This window comes from Triticum urartu, chromosome 7 (assembly GCF_003073215.2).
Source record: "Triticum urartu cultivar G1812 chromosome 7, Tu2.1, whole genome shotgun sequence".
Taxonomy (NCBI): Eukaryota; Viridiplantae; Streptophyta; class Magnoliopsida; order Poales; family Poaceae; genus Triticum; species Triticum urartu.
In genome coordinates this window covers 714448105-714465294 of record NC_053028.1, presented here as the reverse complement: position 1 = coordinate 714465294, position 17190 = coordinate 714448105, and the positions used below count along the sequence as shown (strand labels likewise).

Below are 17190 nucleotides of genomic sequence, written 5' to 3'. Positions count from 1 at the left end.
TCAGCAACGGCGTGTAATGGCGCGTGTCACTGCGTTTGCGCAAGGATCAGTGTCCGCTTCCACGAACAAGTGCCTATAAGTTGTCGGCTTTTTCCCCCTGCACTCGGTTTAGGAGGACTTTTGTGGAGCTTGACACGCAACTCCATGGATTCGCTACTGTACTCTTCCGAGCAAGCTGTACAATAGTCTCTCCACTGTCAAATATTGGGTATGTAAATTTTGCAGTAATTGGAAACATTGTGAAGTTTAACCGATTTTATATAGAAATTTTTTTATCAATAATTTTATACCCCAGCAAAAAAAATTATAATTTTAGAGGAGAAGGGAAAATGGAGAAATTTAGTGGCAGGGTCGAGTCGCGGCGATACTACTGTTCATCGTGAGGAATTTCCTTTCATCCTCGAGCAATCTGTGCTGATACTGTTGCTGATTGATGTTGCATGCCAGCAATTCGTCTAACATATGTCGTTGTGTTCTGCAACAAGGGAAGTTGAAAAAGATGGGGAGATGGATCGCTGTTCATACGGTCCAAGATGGGGAGATGGATCGCTGTTCATAAGGTCCGGGATCGAAAGCCCATCATCTTCTATTCTCCATCCCGTGACCTATATCTACTACCAGCTCGTTCCAATCCTCTTCTCCCCACCTCATTCCCAGAGGCCGCCGCCACCCCTGCTCCCCTCGTCTCTCACCGCAGCAGAGCAGATCCAGGAGCCACACGCTACGGGATGCTCGCCGGAGTTCAGGGAGGAGGCGACACAGCTGAGCAGTCAACCTCGGAATAGTTGAGCAGCCATTAGTTCATCGCATCTTTCCATTCTCTCGCGCGTCTGGCAGCAAGCACCAACTTAGAGGTAAATCCGATTCTCCTTATCCGCCTAATTAGTTCACAGGTACGAGATTGCTAGTGGCTGCCATTGATTTCTTGCAAGCTAATGATTCGTCCAATAATTTGGTCCTGCTAGAGGCCCCACCAACAATGTGTTCTGTTTGTTTGAAGCCACGCTAACTAAGTTCGTATAATCGTATCTAAACTGGCCTGGGTGCCCACTTAATGGATCGCCGAGGTGGTATAACACAATTTGACTGGCCCGGGTTCTTAAGCAGCGTACAATCATTAAATATCTATTACAAATGGTCTTCTCTTTCACTGCATTATGCCGATCAATTTTGTTCTTCTTCCAAGTCTCATAGTCTTTTATTGAAACTACAGTAGCTCATCGGAGCTATGAAGTAGAATTGAATAGAAGATAGGTAGATATATAGGACACTCATTAGAGATTAGTGGTACCTTATTACCAAACTCAATGACTTGATCGTGTATGAACACGTGAGTCTTGCTTGTCAGCATGTACGTCGATGACGATGAGGATCACATAATATATAGACTTTGAATTGAAATATACCAATGGTTGGTCGCGCAATCATGATCGCTAGCGTACATTAAGTTATCTAGGTGTACTATGCACAGACAACTTCCAGCTCGGGCTAGCTTAAACAATGTGTTTTGACAGATATATATTGTGTAGTGACATTCCTTTTGTTTTGTCTCTTCTCAACAATAATTGAACTTTCTTTGGGGGCCAACATAATCTTATGTCAAGCCAAACTAATGCAGGAGCATCTTGTATACACCTTCTGCCTCCCTTCACAAGATCTGGCATCGCTAATACCATCCCTTCACAAGATCTTGTATATACCTGCTGAAGACTAGCCCTACACGGCAGCAAGGCTTCATATATATCAGGTAATTACCGTAACTTCTGAATTTGAACCTCTGCTTAATTAGGTGAGTAGTTTAGGGTACTCTAGTCGCCTGTCATCGAAGCTTCATGTTTTATGGGTCTAGAATTCTTCCAACTTGTTATGTTTGGTAGATTGGAAGGCATGTGAACTATGAAACTAAATAAAACGCCGGGTTTATCTAGTAAGAGCACTCAGTTAATGCCGGATAAAGGTTTTCCTATTTGCATATATGTCTAGATATGGCGTCAGTTCGCTCTAGGTACTTTCCTCGTATGTAGTAATCATTTGTACACATACTCTTGTTACCTGCTAGTGTTGCTGACGTGGTATATAACCAGGCTGCGCAATGGTTGGCCAAGCTATTATTACACAACATGACCTGGAGTACATGCTAGTTGATCCGACCCTAGAGCCCACTGCCTTGCCATTGTCACTTTTGTCAGAAATCACACATGGTTTCTCTGATGACATGGAAATCGGCAGAGGAGGCTTTGCGACTGTTTATAAGGTACACCACACTCACAGCTGCCCCTTCTCACGCTCCAAGTCATAAAATTTTGTCAGGAATGAAAACACATTTTTATCTATGCATCTCCCGGCCGGCTGCAGGCAACACTTGAGAATGGAGCCGTCGCTGTAAAGAAGTTGCGCAATACGCACATCCACGAGAAAGAGTTTCTGGGAGAGATTAAATGCCTTGTGAAGCTGAAGCACAAGAATATCGTTCGATTTCTGGGATATTGTTCTGACACACAAGGAAATATGGCAAATTACAACGGAACATTAGTCATGGCAGATGTACAAGAAAGATTACTCTGTTTTGAGTATCTACACAAAGGAAGTCTTGTCGCTTATATAAAGGGTAGGACCATGTTTCCATCTTTATTTTCTTCATTGGGGACTGCTTGGTTGATTCAACCAAATTAGGCATATAACTGAAATTATTTTCTCATCTTTTGCATTCACAAATTAAGAAAGTCAATTGTCTCAAATACTCCCTCCGATCCGTAATAATTGTAATGGTTTTAGTTCAAATTGGAACTAAAACCACACAACTATTATGGATCAGAGGGAGTATATACTAAATTAATTCGCATTTCTCATCTCCCTTTTGTAGATTCATCCAGAGAACTTGAATGGAGAGAGCGTTACCAAGTAATAAAAGGGATCTGCGAGGGGTTAAACTATCTTCACCAAGAAAATATTCTGCACTTGGATTTAAAACCAGAAAATATATTGTTGGATGAAGATATGAATCCGAAAATTACTGATTTCGGACTATCAAGGTGTTTTGAGGAAGATCAAACACGATGCATTACTGATAATGTGGGAGGAACGCTGTAAGCCAACTAAACCTTGTTGAAATCTGAATCTTTAACCTTTGTAGCTATAATGTAATATTGTATTGTGCTGGCTCTGTATACTACCAACTGATCAGACTATATGCATTTTTAGGGGATATTTGGCACCAGAATTCCAAAGCGGTGAAATCACACACAAGTTTGACTTGTATAGCCTTGGTGTTATAATTATAGAAATGTTGACTGGAAAGAAGGGGTATCAAACTACTGAGAATGTAAGAACAAATTATAAGTGTCCCCATTCCAAGTCGAAATTGTGAAAACTGATGTTATTCACCAACACTGAGTCTTTATTTGATGATCCATTTCATAACATAATCACGGTTGCAATTTCCTAGGTACTGGAAATTTGGAATAATCCAACGGTGGATACGTTGCAGTGGGAACAAATACGAGTATGTGCTAAGATCGGGATAGAGTGCACAGATTTCAATCCGGCGAAGAGACCGGCTAGTATGAAGCATATAATCGATAGGCTTGAAGAAACAGAATGCAGTATACATTTAATCCCTACAGGTGGGACAAGCCAGCTTCTTACGCTTCAACAGTTCAATCTTTGCTTCACCTTTGAGCCAAACAAGGTTATGACATGCCCACTGCAGCTAACAAACAACACCAATAAGCATGTTGCATTTAGGCTTACAGACAAGAACATGGAGCCCTCCTTCCTGAATCTACCATTGTATGGCCTCGTTCCCCCTAACACACCTTACACTCTCATCGTGGCAACAAAAGGGAAAGAAGATCTACCTCGAAAATATATCATAGATGTGTTCCTCCAGAGTGCTACATTTATATTGGGGGATGATGGGCATATAAAAACTTTCCAACAGCAGCCAAACAAGTTTTTCCAAGAGATGGAGAATGAAGTGCAGGTGGCCAAACTGAAAGCACTTTATACTCTGCCACGAGACATCACACCATCATCGTCTATGGTAAGATATTACTATATTAGCATAAATATGATTGACTTTCTAGGTGATCTCTAAATTTCGACGATAAGTTTTGTTCATGTGTAATATTATGTTAAAATTTATTTGCATGGACGTATACATTGAAAAATATTAAAAACATTACAACAAATAAAATGCATCATCCAAAAGAATAATTATCATTTTTCTCAATAGCTTATTTCCCTATGAAAAATCCTTAGTTAATGTAGTTAGTAACCAAATTATTAATGATTTGCCGTTCGAAACATAAAACTATTTTATTTTGAAATTACATCTTGAGGGAACTTTATTGGACTTTTCAGACTTTGCACCAATTACATGAAACAGGCATAGACCCCTCTTTATAGATAAAGCACAAACCACAATGCACGTCCCAATGATACAAGGTAGTGGGCTAGTCCTCTTACAAACCAGATACCAGGATAGTTGGACAACATATATGCACAAAACTATGTTGCAGGAAAAGAATACAGGAGACAGATTACAATGTCACAACACGTCCTATGAACATAACCTCCATGACTGTGATCAGGAGGGAGACCGGCGCAAAGCGTCGCCATTCTCGAGTCCAAAATAGACAAGGGTATTCACCTAGAACTATGGCATGGAGAGGAGGACACAACGATGACCTCAAAGGAGAACGACGCACGCGGCCACCGCAGTTGTCGGCGCCGAAGCATGGGACTTTCTCCTGACAGCTCACCCGTACTAGCAAGAGGCCCCTAGGAGAACCGTGATCAGCACAGACCTCCAGATCTAGGCACCGTTTCTGTCTCGCGACAAAGACCATGCATGAGCCACCAGGGCCTCACCGCCCCCACGACCAAGCGACCTAGCCACCACAGCCGTCATAATGCCCTCTGGAGAGCCAAACATGGGGACCACCATCCGGGGCGGCAACCCCGACATCAAAGCCTAGAGACTCCACAACCCATCCAAATCACAACACTTCAACCCCGGTAGGAAGAGTAGTAGGCATCTCTTGCCACTCCTTGCCCAACATCAGCCTCCGGTTCTGTGTCCATGCCTCCACGGTAGGAAGCATCGACACCTGCTTCCCCAACCATTTTAGCTGGAACAGAGGAGGGGGAGGGGGGGGGGGGGACTAACCCGACATTGCAGACGACCTCCACCAAGCAAGCCTTGGTCAAAGCCCATGGCTTTGACATAGTAGGTGACCTCACACGACACCTAATCCGAGGTCCCTTGCGCCGATCCGTCCGTCCGAGTAGCATCGTCTCGACCACCAATTACTGGGTCGGAATAAAATTAAATATGGGCGCCAATCTCAGCCATGACTTTTAGCACAATTACTACTACTTAAGCAGTCTATGTTATGGAAGATGGATAGATAGAGATTGGTCTCGCTTAAATTGAAATGTTGATAATCTAATTTAAATGTAACTTCCCTTTTTGTGTTCTTTTCACTCGTATTTTGTGGTATTGGTTCTGGACTGCACTAACACGCATGATCATATATCTTGCAGCCAATCTCACATGCAACAAAGGTATGAATCATATCTTCTCTCTGTCGTTTGAGGAGGTCCTCGACCAGACACTAACCATATCCTTGCTGAATCAGATAATATGCATGGTGCAAGGCACCTACAGTTATAAGTTGGACACAAACCAGACCAACCAATGGTGAGTGTATACACATATAAAATCTATATGCATTAGCAGTTTAGCACACAGAAGTCAAATGAAGTGACTTTTCTTGATTTATTATATTCGTTGGTGAATATTTTCATGTGGAACCTCTATATTTCTGGGAAGATATTGCATGAAAATATTGCTCGATATTACAAAATGCAGACAAAGAACAGTCTCCTGTGTTATATTAGCTCAGGAATGGCCTCCCAGATCAGTTCATAGTTTCATTTCAGTTCCTCATGGGACCTCTCTTTTATGTCTGAGTACATGAATGGGGTTTGCTTTTTGACATGTAGGCATGGAAAATTGCACATACATGATTCTTGGATAATTAGTTCATTAATTATTTGTGGCAGGATGATATTAGGAGATGACAGAGGATACGTTCGCATTTGGGACTGTAAGACACAGGCAAGTGTGTAGTATTTATTTTTACGATAAATACTCTACTGATGCCTCTCGGCTTGCTTTGGTCTCCATGGACTAACATAGTAGTTTCTTTATTACGGCAGAGAAAGGTGGATGCGCTTAATGTCTCAGCGAGCAAAGGTATGATTTCTGACTTTTGTTTGTACGTCCATCATGCATGGTGCCATGTCAATAAAATAGTCTCCTGCCTTTGCAGTTCTGTGCGTTAAATTTGTTGCAAGAAAGCATTGGATTGTTGCTGGGACACAAGATGGTCTTGTCCATGTGTACGAATATGAACAAGAGCGAAAGATCACAAGTTTCAGAGCTGTCACAGCTGGTATATTTGAGAGTATTTGGTCACTGGCCGTTCATCCAACCCAGTCGTATTTGCTGTCAGCGAGTACACACATTAAACTTTGGGACTGGGACAAGGGTTGGGAGTGCGTACAGATATTTCAAATGGATGGGCCAGCATATCAAGTCGTATTTAACAGAAATGACACAATCGCTAGTATTTCAATGGCACATTATTCAGTGGAGGTCTCTCTCTCTCTCTCTCTCTCTGTCTCTCTGTCTCTCTGTCTCTCTCTCTCTCTCTGTGTGTGTGTGTGTGTGTGTGTGTGTTATTCCTAAATTTTAGTATGATGAAGGAAAGTATTGCTACTGCACCTTTATATCCTTTTATGATATCCTTTGAACGATTGTTGTGCAGGTTCGGAGTATTGATTCACAAAAATCTAGCTATGATCTTTCTGGGCATTCATCAACAGTGAGCTGCTTGGATTTTTTCACCAGTCACGATCAAGAGTTGTTGGTTACAGGCTCAAGTGATAACACTGCCAAGGTCTGTCATGCTCATAGAGTACATACAGCAGCTCTCGTAATAAGTCATGATTTTTCTTTTCATCCAAATCAGATATGGCATTTGGAGAAGAAGATATGTGCATATACACTTGAAGCTTCCGTATCTCCAATTAGTTCTGTCATGCACCAACCCGATCTTCAGACTCTAATTACAGGTTCACTCGATGGTACTATTTATTTGTGGAGCACAAAAAATTTCAGGTAATGTTTTTGAGGTAACGCTATTTTTTAGGCAATTTGAAATGTAGTAACTGTAAGAAAACAAGACACAATGGGGAGGAACTCTGAGGACACCATATTAATATAGAACACACCTGGGAGAAATAATTGGAAGGATGCGCCACTGCAACCTTGTCACTGGGCTAGCAATTGCCCAGTTCTCATATGTAATAAACAATATATTGCTGGTGTTCTTATGAAGCATGCCCATTAGTCAGCCATTTGTTTTTTCGCACACTGTTAGTTAGTCAAGTACTGATTTTGAACAAATGTACTCACTCGATCATCATGGATTGCCATTCTACTTGCTGATAAAAAGGATTCCCGTAGGATATATTCATCACCCCCGACGCTTAAAGGAATCATCAAGATTGGTTCTCTTGGAGCTGTCGACCATCTCGCATGTGTGATGGGAAGGTGTGTTGTCATAATTTTCTATTTACATCTTTAGAGCATATATTTCTTAGCTGTACAACCCTGCCTCCTATTTATCATGGAAAACTTATAATGTTATATGGAAACTATTATATGATAGGGTTGTGATTGGACAATTTCGCACCATAGCAATTATGGATGTCGAGAGTGTGAGTTATCAAAAGCAATCAATGGATTATGAGCAGGAGTTAAGTGTAGATATGATACAACATGCGGGAGACACAATGTCTAAGGTGAGTTCATTCATTTTTTACTTCTCGTTCAGTTTCTGGAAGTCAAGAGCTTATCAGTTGGTTCTTCAATATTGCAAATTGAACTCTTAATTATATTAAGAGTGAATTCCACTTTTTACCTTGTAGTTGTACATTTGTGACACAAATTACACCATTTAGTGGAACTTCTATCGAAATATCAGATTTGTGACACATGGTTTTACCCCAATTTTTCATTTTGCTCGTTTATGTTAGTTAGGATCAGCATGTTGCATCATGTACAGACTTTTCTTGTCCGTCTGTTCCATTCCTCATCATCGTCTTGAGATTTTTGGACCCTGGGCATCACCTCACACCTTGCCTAATGAACACGCATCAGAAAACGAGGGTCCAGAGCTTCTAAAAGGGTATTCTAAATGAATTTTCACTCGACGGGGTAAGTAGAGTCACATATGCATATCTAGGGGGTAAAATGTGGAATTCACTCCTATATTAATTTTAATGTTCATGCAAGTTGTGCGCACCCATACATGGCATTCCAATGCTTCATCTGTTTAGCAGGAAATCTCAAGATCCATCAGCAAGCTACCTTTACTTGACGTCTACCCAACAGAACTCCACTTCCCATATCATCCCAATGAGCCCATCCCGTGCTCACTGCACCTAACAAACAACACAGATGAAAATGTGGGATTTAAACTTGTAGACAAGAGCGGCAAATCCCCATGGTGCTTTGAAAAGATGCCATTGTACGGCATTGTGCCTCCTAGATCCAACTACACTTTGATCGTGACAACGAAAGAGGAGATGAAGCTAAAGAAAGAGACAGACTTTGATCTCGTTATTCACAGCTGTTTATATGGAGATAAGCACATCATGGCATCCGAAGACATGTCCGATTTTGATGAATTTTTTGAGGAGGCCAAAGAACTTGGGAATATGGTGCATGAGGTGACACTAGAAGCTATTTATGTGACGCAAGAAGAGATGACATGCGAGGTGAGTTGGTCCTCCACTAACACTAATATCAAGTATCATGTTCATATCTTTTTGTTTTGTTGGGGAGTTTGATTTTTTTTCAGGGATGTTCACATCTTTAGCGCAGGAAGCCCACATTATATGGGACATTCTTTTTTGATATTTCATTATCGGGAGTCACATGTTCATTTTTTTTGGGGAGTCACATGTTCATTTGGGTGAACTACAAACAGACCACCAGCAGTTACTTGCACATCCTAGATTCCTAGGCAGTTCAGTCTTTCAGCCCAGAATTTTTTTTTCAGCCGAGGAAGTTATGAAGTGTTGATAAATGTGTCTATATGTGTGTGCCTGTGTGTTGTCAAAGAACTAACTCTATCATCACTTCAGTTACTCTATGCATTGACATCAATGCATTTGCTTTCCCACTAGCAAATTTTACAAACAATGGGCCTGCCACTCATAGTCAACTTTTGTATATGGATCATCCAACTTAATTTTAGGTAGTGTTTCTGATGTTGACTACATTTTTGTTGGACCAGAATATATTGACGAAGTATAATCCTGACAGTTTGCGTTCACTAGATGCACATCCAACAAAGCCATGGTGAGTGCATAGGTCAATAAGGGATTGTACATATTTCAGTTCATATGTTGAAGTGAATGTATTGGATGTCATTATATCCTGTGATACATTTCATATTATCACACAGGATTTTGACTGGGCATGCTAGTGGATATGCCCGTGTATGGAACCATGAGATGAAGGCAAGCTAATGTGTTCTCTCAATATGTATATAGTTATATTAATACTTCGAATATATTTATGCCATTGCTAAGTGTAAATGGTCATCACAACAAAGACTTTTGCAATATGTATATATATTGGCAAGTGAAAATGTATGCCTCGGCCTTTTGCACTTAACTAACAGAGTCATTTTGTGCGGTATGCAGTACCCCATGAATTTTTTTAAAGTCTCCGATTATGAAGGTACTATTTGTGACTCATACCTATAAAAATTAAGCTTGAATTTTCGTATAAATATACACTGACATGGAGTACTAACCAAATTGTCCACCCTTATTGCAGTAAGCAGCATCAAATTTATTACAAGAAGGGAATGGATTGTAGCTCTGACATATGGCGGTCACCTCCATGTGTACGACTGCGCATGTGTAACAAAAATAAAAAAGATCAGGAGTGTTGAACCTAGTAGAATGTTGAACTTCTCAGAACTAGCCGTTCATCCAATCCTACCGTACGTGTTGTCACCAAGTTCAGTGCTTTTGGACTGGGACCAGCGCTGGAACCGCATACAAACATTTCCTGGTGCTTTACGGCCATTTGCATTTAGCCCTAATGACAACAACACTTTTGCAAGTGGGTCTTTGTACAGCCACGTACAGGTTTGTCTGCTTGAATTTTTCACTAACTGAATTTTGGCCGTGTACTTTAAGTTTCTACTTTATCTATAAAGTGGGGTGAGTGCATGTTTTGAGAAGGTAATACTATATACTTAAACTTGATGTTCAGATTTGGAGGCTTGATTCTTCTGTCCCTGAATATTCTTTGCCTGGGCATTCGGAGCAAGTTCTATCCCTTGATTTTATCACACGTGGAGCTCAACAATATTTGACCAGTGGCTCCAAGGATTGCACTGCCAAGGTATATGTGCCATTATCATCAAACACCATACCAGCTAATTAATACAATAGGCGTATTACATTAATGCTAGTTGCAGATGCCAGGATGATCCTCCTTTTAGGAGAACATATAATGCTAAAGTCCACTTGATATGTTTTTTAAATCAGATCTGGGACTTGCAGAAAAGAGAGTGCATTCATACGCTCGAAGCTATGTCACCAGTTCATTGTGTCCTTGCCCATCCAAACCTTCCAGTTATAATTACAGGAACAGAACATGGCATCATTCATCTGTGGAGCTCCACTGATTTCAGGTAATTACCATTGTATCATAACATTGAACGGCATACCCATGTGGTTGCGTGTTAGCAATCAGCCTATGCTGTCAAGGATTCTGGTACTAAATGTGTAACATGAGGTACTTGTATTGCACATATGTATTTTTTGCTCTCATCATGGGAAATTGTTGCTGCATATTCGCCAGGCTCAAGAGAATCATTAACTTAGGCGGCGGTGGACCTGTTGTTGCCATAGTACGTCTGATGGGTTTACAAAGGTAAATGTCCTTGTTATTTCTTAATTTAATTTCCTGACTGGCTAAGAGAGTTGCTTCGCTACATGCTCTCTAGATGGAAACCAATGATGTAGTTTAGTCTCAGCAATTATGGAGCTTTCGCTTTGTCAAAACATGCATCTGTAAATTGTGACCCGGCCGACTGCCAACTCCATTCTTTTATATATCAAGTGCCCAGTTTTCAACATTCTTATTCCAGTTACCTATGATAGAAAACTTGTGAAAAAAAGAGTTTATCTTTTGTCTAGCAGGATTATGATTGGGCAAAAGAACACAATATTTATCATGGATATCTATGGTGATGAAGCTTTGCGACCAAAGAGTGTAGCGCCCTGGATGCGACACTGCAGGGAGAAGCGAGCTGAGGCGGAGCGCCGCAAAACAGAGGGAACCGGCTGCAAGACAATGTAAGAATATTTATTTGGCCAATGTAAATAACAGTGTGGTTTTAATTACAGTTAATAATACCTGTAATTGCTGTGGTCTTGTGGTCTTGTGCTGACAATTAAGGTTTGCAATACATGCACGGTAAAGATTGTTAATTGCTCGGTGGGGGGTGGAAATCCGATCAATTGGTCAATATTATGCGTGGTGTTATCTTAGGATGTAGCTGAGGTATACTGTTGTATGTTGGTTGTTCCTTACTCACCCAGACTTATGCTTCTGTAGGTAAATGGGGATCGTGTAGACACCAAAGATGGAGAGATTAAGGCCGAAATGACTGTGGCTTTTCTTGCTTAACACCAAAGATGCAACAGCCTGCATACTCCATTTTTTTCTGCAAGTGAAAAAAAATCTTCAGAGGTGTTCCTGGATTATGTTGTAGCATTGCGTTTGGTAGATGGAGCTCGAGGTATTATAAAGATGGAGAGATTATATGATCTCCTGAAAGGGCTACTGGAATGCTGAACGTGTTGGTACAAAGGTAGAGATCCTGTGCATGCATCATTGGATCAAACCCATAAGCGATTATATTGATTTCTCTCTCCTATGCTATCACTACTGGAATTGTCTTATATGCTGGGTGTTTGGCTCTTCGCCGAGCGCCAAAGCACGGGCTCTCGGCAAACGTAAAGACACCGAAAGGAACACTCGGCAACTATGGCTTCATGGCAACTAGCCAACATTGCCGACACGGAATCATGCCGAACGAACAACGGTCAGCAAACGACGCTGACGCACCACACGGCAAATAGAAGCCATGTGGCAAGCACGTTCACAACTGACGGTGCCGTCACTTTCTGTGACGTATGCCGAGCGCCGTGGTGGCGCACTCGGTAAACAACATATCATAGAAACATTCAAACTGACATGTGGTCCTACTAGACCCAGTTGTCAGTAAAAGTTTCAAATTATTTGTTAATTTTTTAAAAAGAATTATATGGTGCGCTCTGTTTACCGAGAGCTGCCACATATCACTCGGTGCACGTCCGTTGACTGGAACCTGACCTATGGGCCCAGGAGCCCCACACGGCGGTTAAACTTTTACCGAGTGTTGTGGCCATCGGAAAAGAGTGGCACTACTGTAGTAGTTAAAGTGCTCAGGTGACCACTTTTCTGAGAGGGGCCCTTGGAAAAGAGTGGCACTACAGTAGCTAAATGTCTCAGGAGACCCCTTCTCCGAGAGGAGCCCTCGGAAAAGAGTGTGTTTCTACGTGTCGCTCTCGGAAATATGTCCCATTGCTTCTATTGGGAAGCTGTTTCTTATTTAATCCCCTGCAACTGAAAACAACAAGTGCATTTTCTGTCTATATATTTAGTGTAGAAAATATTCACATAAGCATAACTCTTCACATAGGCCAATGTTTCACATAAGCAACACATCACACACATAGGCATAATTTAAAGTAGTTCATATAAGCATAACTCTTCACATAAGCCCATGTTTCATACGGTACAAATCACACACAAGTTAAACTTATGGAAGTTCACTACTTTCAAAACACATATGCACATCACATAGAAGTTCAGATCTTCATACACCGCCTTGAGGAGGAGGAGGGACATCATTTCCATCGGGTTAGGCTTCCGGAGGAGGATGGGAATCATTTCCACCGCCTTGACATTTTCATAAGAGCCTATAAGAGTATAGTCGCGTGAGCATTGTTCGTTGCTAAATAATGAATGTTCTACCTCTAGTTTAGAGAATGTTCTACCTGTAGTGGTTTCTCGAGCAGCTTGAACCTTTCGTTCATTTCTGCTCGTTCCTTCTCTCTGCTCTCCTGCTTAGCCTGCCACCTTTGCTCCCCCGCCTACCGCCTTTGCTCCTCTTCAACAGTCCGCTTGTCCATTAAAGCATGTAATATGGCATTAGGCTCGTATAGGTTGCAAGGGTGCTATTTCGTGGCATGCTCATAAATGAATGGTTATGATGCTAACCTTGAGACACGTGATCTCACGTGACACGCCGGTGACTCCATATGGACGGAGTTGAGCTTATGCTCGATGCGTGTATCTCGAGGAGCTTGCGATGCGAGGAGGTGGCGGTCGCCCCATTGCAAAGGAGGTGGTGGCCATGGCCCTTCCCATCGCCAGCAATGATGAGCAACTCAGGATCAAGAGGCTTGGACGTAGGTTCGCGGTGTCCTACCCGTGCACCTCTTGGAAGACCTCGTTGAAGGTCTCATACACTACTAGGAAATATCTTATATATAGATGTTTAGCAGTAGCGAGGGCTATAAATCCACGCTACTACTAACTAAATGGTTTTTGAAGAGCCCTAAATTCCCCATCTCCTCCCTCAAGTCCTTCCTCTCCCCCATTACTCTCTCTCCCCCCCTCTCTACATAGGCTCTCAAATGGACCTTCTACCCAAGCACCTCCTCCTCCATGGTGCCAAAAGAGGTCGCCTCCTCGCGCCGCCGGTGTCCCGGAGCTCGCCGGTCTTCCCCGCATCTCCATGCGACCACGCCGGAGCACATCACCACCGGCGACCAACCCCGCTGCTACCTCCATCTCCTTCCTCTCTCCCTAGTTTGCCTTTTTCTCTCTCTCCCTCTGGTTTGACTCAACCTCCCATGTCCTTGCCCGTGCAGGTCGTCGCCATGGACAACCAAGAGCTCGCTGCCTTGGCTGCGAAGAGGAGCCCCATGCCGCCACCTTGCTCGGCCATGGATCCGGGCCGTCTGCAGCGGCCGTCGCTTGATTTGGTCTGATGCTACCCTTCCGCACCTCAGGCGACCCTTGCCGTCGCTGGATCGAACCATTGCTGCCATTTACAGCTCGCACGGGATGGAGAGTTTTTTTTGTTTTTGAAATTAATAGTAGTTGCGCGAGTTTTGATGCTATCAGCAGCGCGGGTGGCCGCGCTACTACTACGGCGCTACAGCTAACAGTTAGTAGTAGCGCGGTCTATACCCGCGCTACTACTCACTGGTAGAAAAAGGGCCTATAGTCCCGGTTCGTAAGGGCCTTTAGTCCCGGTTCCTGAACCGGGATTAAAATGTCGGTACTAATGCCCTGTACCTTTAGTCCCGGTTCAATCCAGAACCGGGACTGATGGGCCTCCACGTGGGCAGTGCGCAGAGCCCAGGCAGGAGACCCTTTGGTCCCGGTTGGTGGCACCAACCGGGACCAATAGGCATCCACGCGTCAACATTTCTGTGGCTGGGGTTTTTGTTTTTTTTTGAGGGGGGGGGGGGGTGGGGGGTTTTGGGGGGTTAATTTAGGTGTTTCATATATTGTGTTAGCTAGCAATAATTAATAGAGAGAAGTGTCCTCTCTTACGTCCGTGCTTGGTCGACGCTACGTACTATACATACGTATAGAGAGGACTAGACACGCTAGTTAGCTAGTAAGCAAACAAAGGAAACGGAAGATCGTCATGAACATATATGCATACAGAGAGAAGTGATATCGACCACCTCTCCTTCTCCGAGAGATTGGTCAAACAACAAGTTCTCGTATATCTATCCGACACTACCGGCTACATATATACAATAATTATCTCTTACAAATATAATCATACGGACTCATGGTCCACATAGTATTCTCCGTCTTCAGCGATCACTTGGTCAAGAAAGAATGCCGCCAATTCCTCTTGAATTGCTCGAATGCGAGCTGGTGCTAGGAGTTCATCCCGCTTCCGAAACATCTAATTTGAAGAAGGGGGTCAATACATATATATATATATGAATGAATGAAACTCAATACAAATGATGGTAATAAAATAAAATTATGAATGTTGTTATTTACGTACTTCATATTGTTCGTCAGAGTACCCACCCCGTTCACAGGTCGTGTGGCGGATGGACTCGCAGACGTAGTATCCACAGAAATCATTCCCTTTTTCCTGCCACAACCACTTTACAAGAAATAGAGGTCAATCAAACTGATAAGCAAGAATGCTAAATGGTATTGATGAAACTAGCGCTTGAATCACTAGGAGATGCGCGGAACATGCTACTATAGTACTTACTTTCGGGTGTCTAAATTCCAGCTCCTTCGGCAGTCCCGGAACTGTTTTGATGAATTTTCTCCAAACCCTGCCGGACAAAGAAAACAATTACTTGATATCAGGAAATGAACAAAGTTGCTGATATGGTGGATAATGATCAATTTAACTTACTTCTTGAGGATTTCAGTCATGTCCGCATACTCCTGGGGATCTTTTCGTTTAGAGTCCGAGACGGTTACTACTCCCTGCTCAAGCCTAATCTCTAGGAGAATATAGTGGAAACTGCACACGCATGCATAACTCATCAATTACATTACTATAACCTGGACTAATATATAAGGGAAACCGAATATGCACAAGACAGTAACACTCACTCGAAGTTGTAAGGAAAGAGTATTATATCTTTGTTTTCATTTTTTTGAATGATTGTAGCAAGTTGGCCTCGGTATCTCTGGGACGATGTTGAACCTCAGTTGCATCTATGAGATATGTGTTAATGAACCCAATATCACCGATTTGTCTTTTCTTCAATTCGGCGATCTTCATTCTGCATAATATAGTGAGGATAATTATAAATACATGCAATGAAAGAGATGAGCTATATAGAGAGACTTAATGACAGAAGTAGTAGTACTTACAGATAGTAGCAGGTGATCGTTGTTTTATCGAGGGCCAATTGATTGAAAAACTGATAGAACTCCTCAAATGGAATAGGCAACAGTTCAATTCCAACGAGGTCATGCTCCGGTTTAACTCTCGCATACAAAGTACTCCTCCCCCCAGACTCTCTGCAGATTTTCAAGTACCAATCATGTAATCTTCGCATCATCATTGTTAAAGATTTTTCATCTTTGACGAGAGGCTTCCCGTACTCGTATCTATGTATCTGCACCTCCATGGTATCATAATGTACATCGTCGGGCAGGTAATCGTCAACATTGCCATAACCGGGCACCATCCTCGGATTTAGGAGACCTATCTTGTTAAGGCCAGGAATGAAGTCAACACAAAACCCGATAACATCCTCTGTTTGATGGCCCATGGAGATGCTTCCTTCTGGCCTAGCGCGATTACGGACATATTTCTTTAGGACTCCCATGAACCTCTCAAAGGGGAACATATTGTGTAGAAATACGGGCCCCAGGATGACAATCTCGTCGACTAGATGAACTAGGACGTGCGTCATGATATTGAAGAAGGATGGTGGGAACACCAGCTCGAAACTGACAAGACAAGATTACGTAGTGTAAATCATTGACCATAGCAAGCACGTGATCACCGGTGCGCATGGCGGGCTTCTTCCGGTGATCTGCCTCGCCTTTGAAATGTTTGCCTTTCTTTCGACATTGATGGTTGGTCGGAAGAAATCGACGATGGCCCAGGTACACATTCTTCCTGCATTTGTCCAGGTATATACTTTCAGTGTCATCTAAACAGTGCGTGCATGCATGGTATCCTTTGTTTGTCTGTCCTGAAAGGTTACTGAGAGCGGGCCAATCGTTGATGGTCACGAACAGCAACGCCTTAAGGTTAAATTCCTCCTGTCTGTGCTCATCCCACGTACGTACACCGTTTTCATTCCATAGCTGTAAAAGTTCTTCAGCTAATGGCCTTAGGTACACATCAATTTCGTTGCCGGGTTGCTTAGGGCCTTGGATGAGAACTGGCATCATAATGAACTTCCGCTTCATGCACATCCAAGGAGGAAGGTTATACATACATAGAGTCACGGGTCAGGTGCTGT

At 42.6% G+C, this 17190-nt stretch overlaps 1 protein-coding gene across 3 annotated transcripts; it reads left to right on the top strand.

Annotated features, from left to right (window-relative positions):
* The first annotated feature begins 555 nt into the window (after positions 1-555).
* Positions 556-12049, top strand: LOC125525576. 3 transcript variants are annotated; one of them, XM_048690581.1, is made up of 26 exons: positions 556-854; positions 1619-1747; positions 2085-2254; positions 2356-2608; positions 2864-3086; positions 3202-3322; positions 3446-4042; positions 5548-5568; positions 5643-5704; positions 6070-6124; positions 6226-6262; positions 6339-6664; positions 6837-6968; positions 7041-7189; positions 7538-7624; positions 7743-7875; positions 8416-8853; positions 9375-9439; positions 9546-9600; positions 9787-9823; positions 9923-10239; positions 10367-10498; positions 10660-10790; positions 10961-11032; positions 11302-11457; positions 11720-12049. In XM_048690581.1, the coding sequence occupies exons 3-26, from the start codon at positions 2093-2095 to the stop codon at positions 11721-11723; spliced, it is 3765 nt and encodes a 1254-aa protein (XP_048546538.1). In that variant the 5' UTR covers positions 556-854; positions 1619-1747; positions 2085-2092; the 3' UTR covers positions 11724-12049. The 3 variants fall into 3 exon arrangements, with proteins under 3 accessions (XP_048546538.1, XP_048546535.1, XP_048546536.1); XM_048690578.1 differs by having other exon boundaries at positions 559-854; positions 10645-10790; XM_048690579.1 differs by having other exon boundaries at positions 559-854; positions 1605-1747; positions 10645-10790.
* The last annotated feature ends 5141 nt before the right edge of the window (positions 12050-17190 follow it).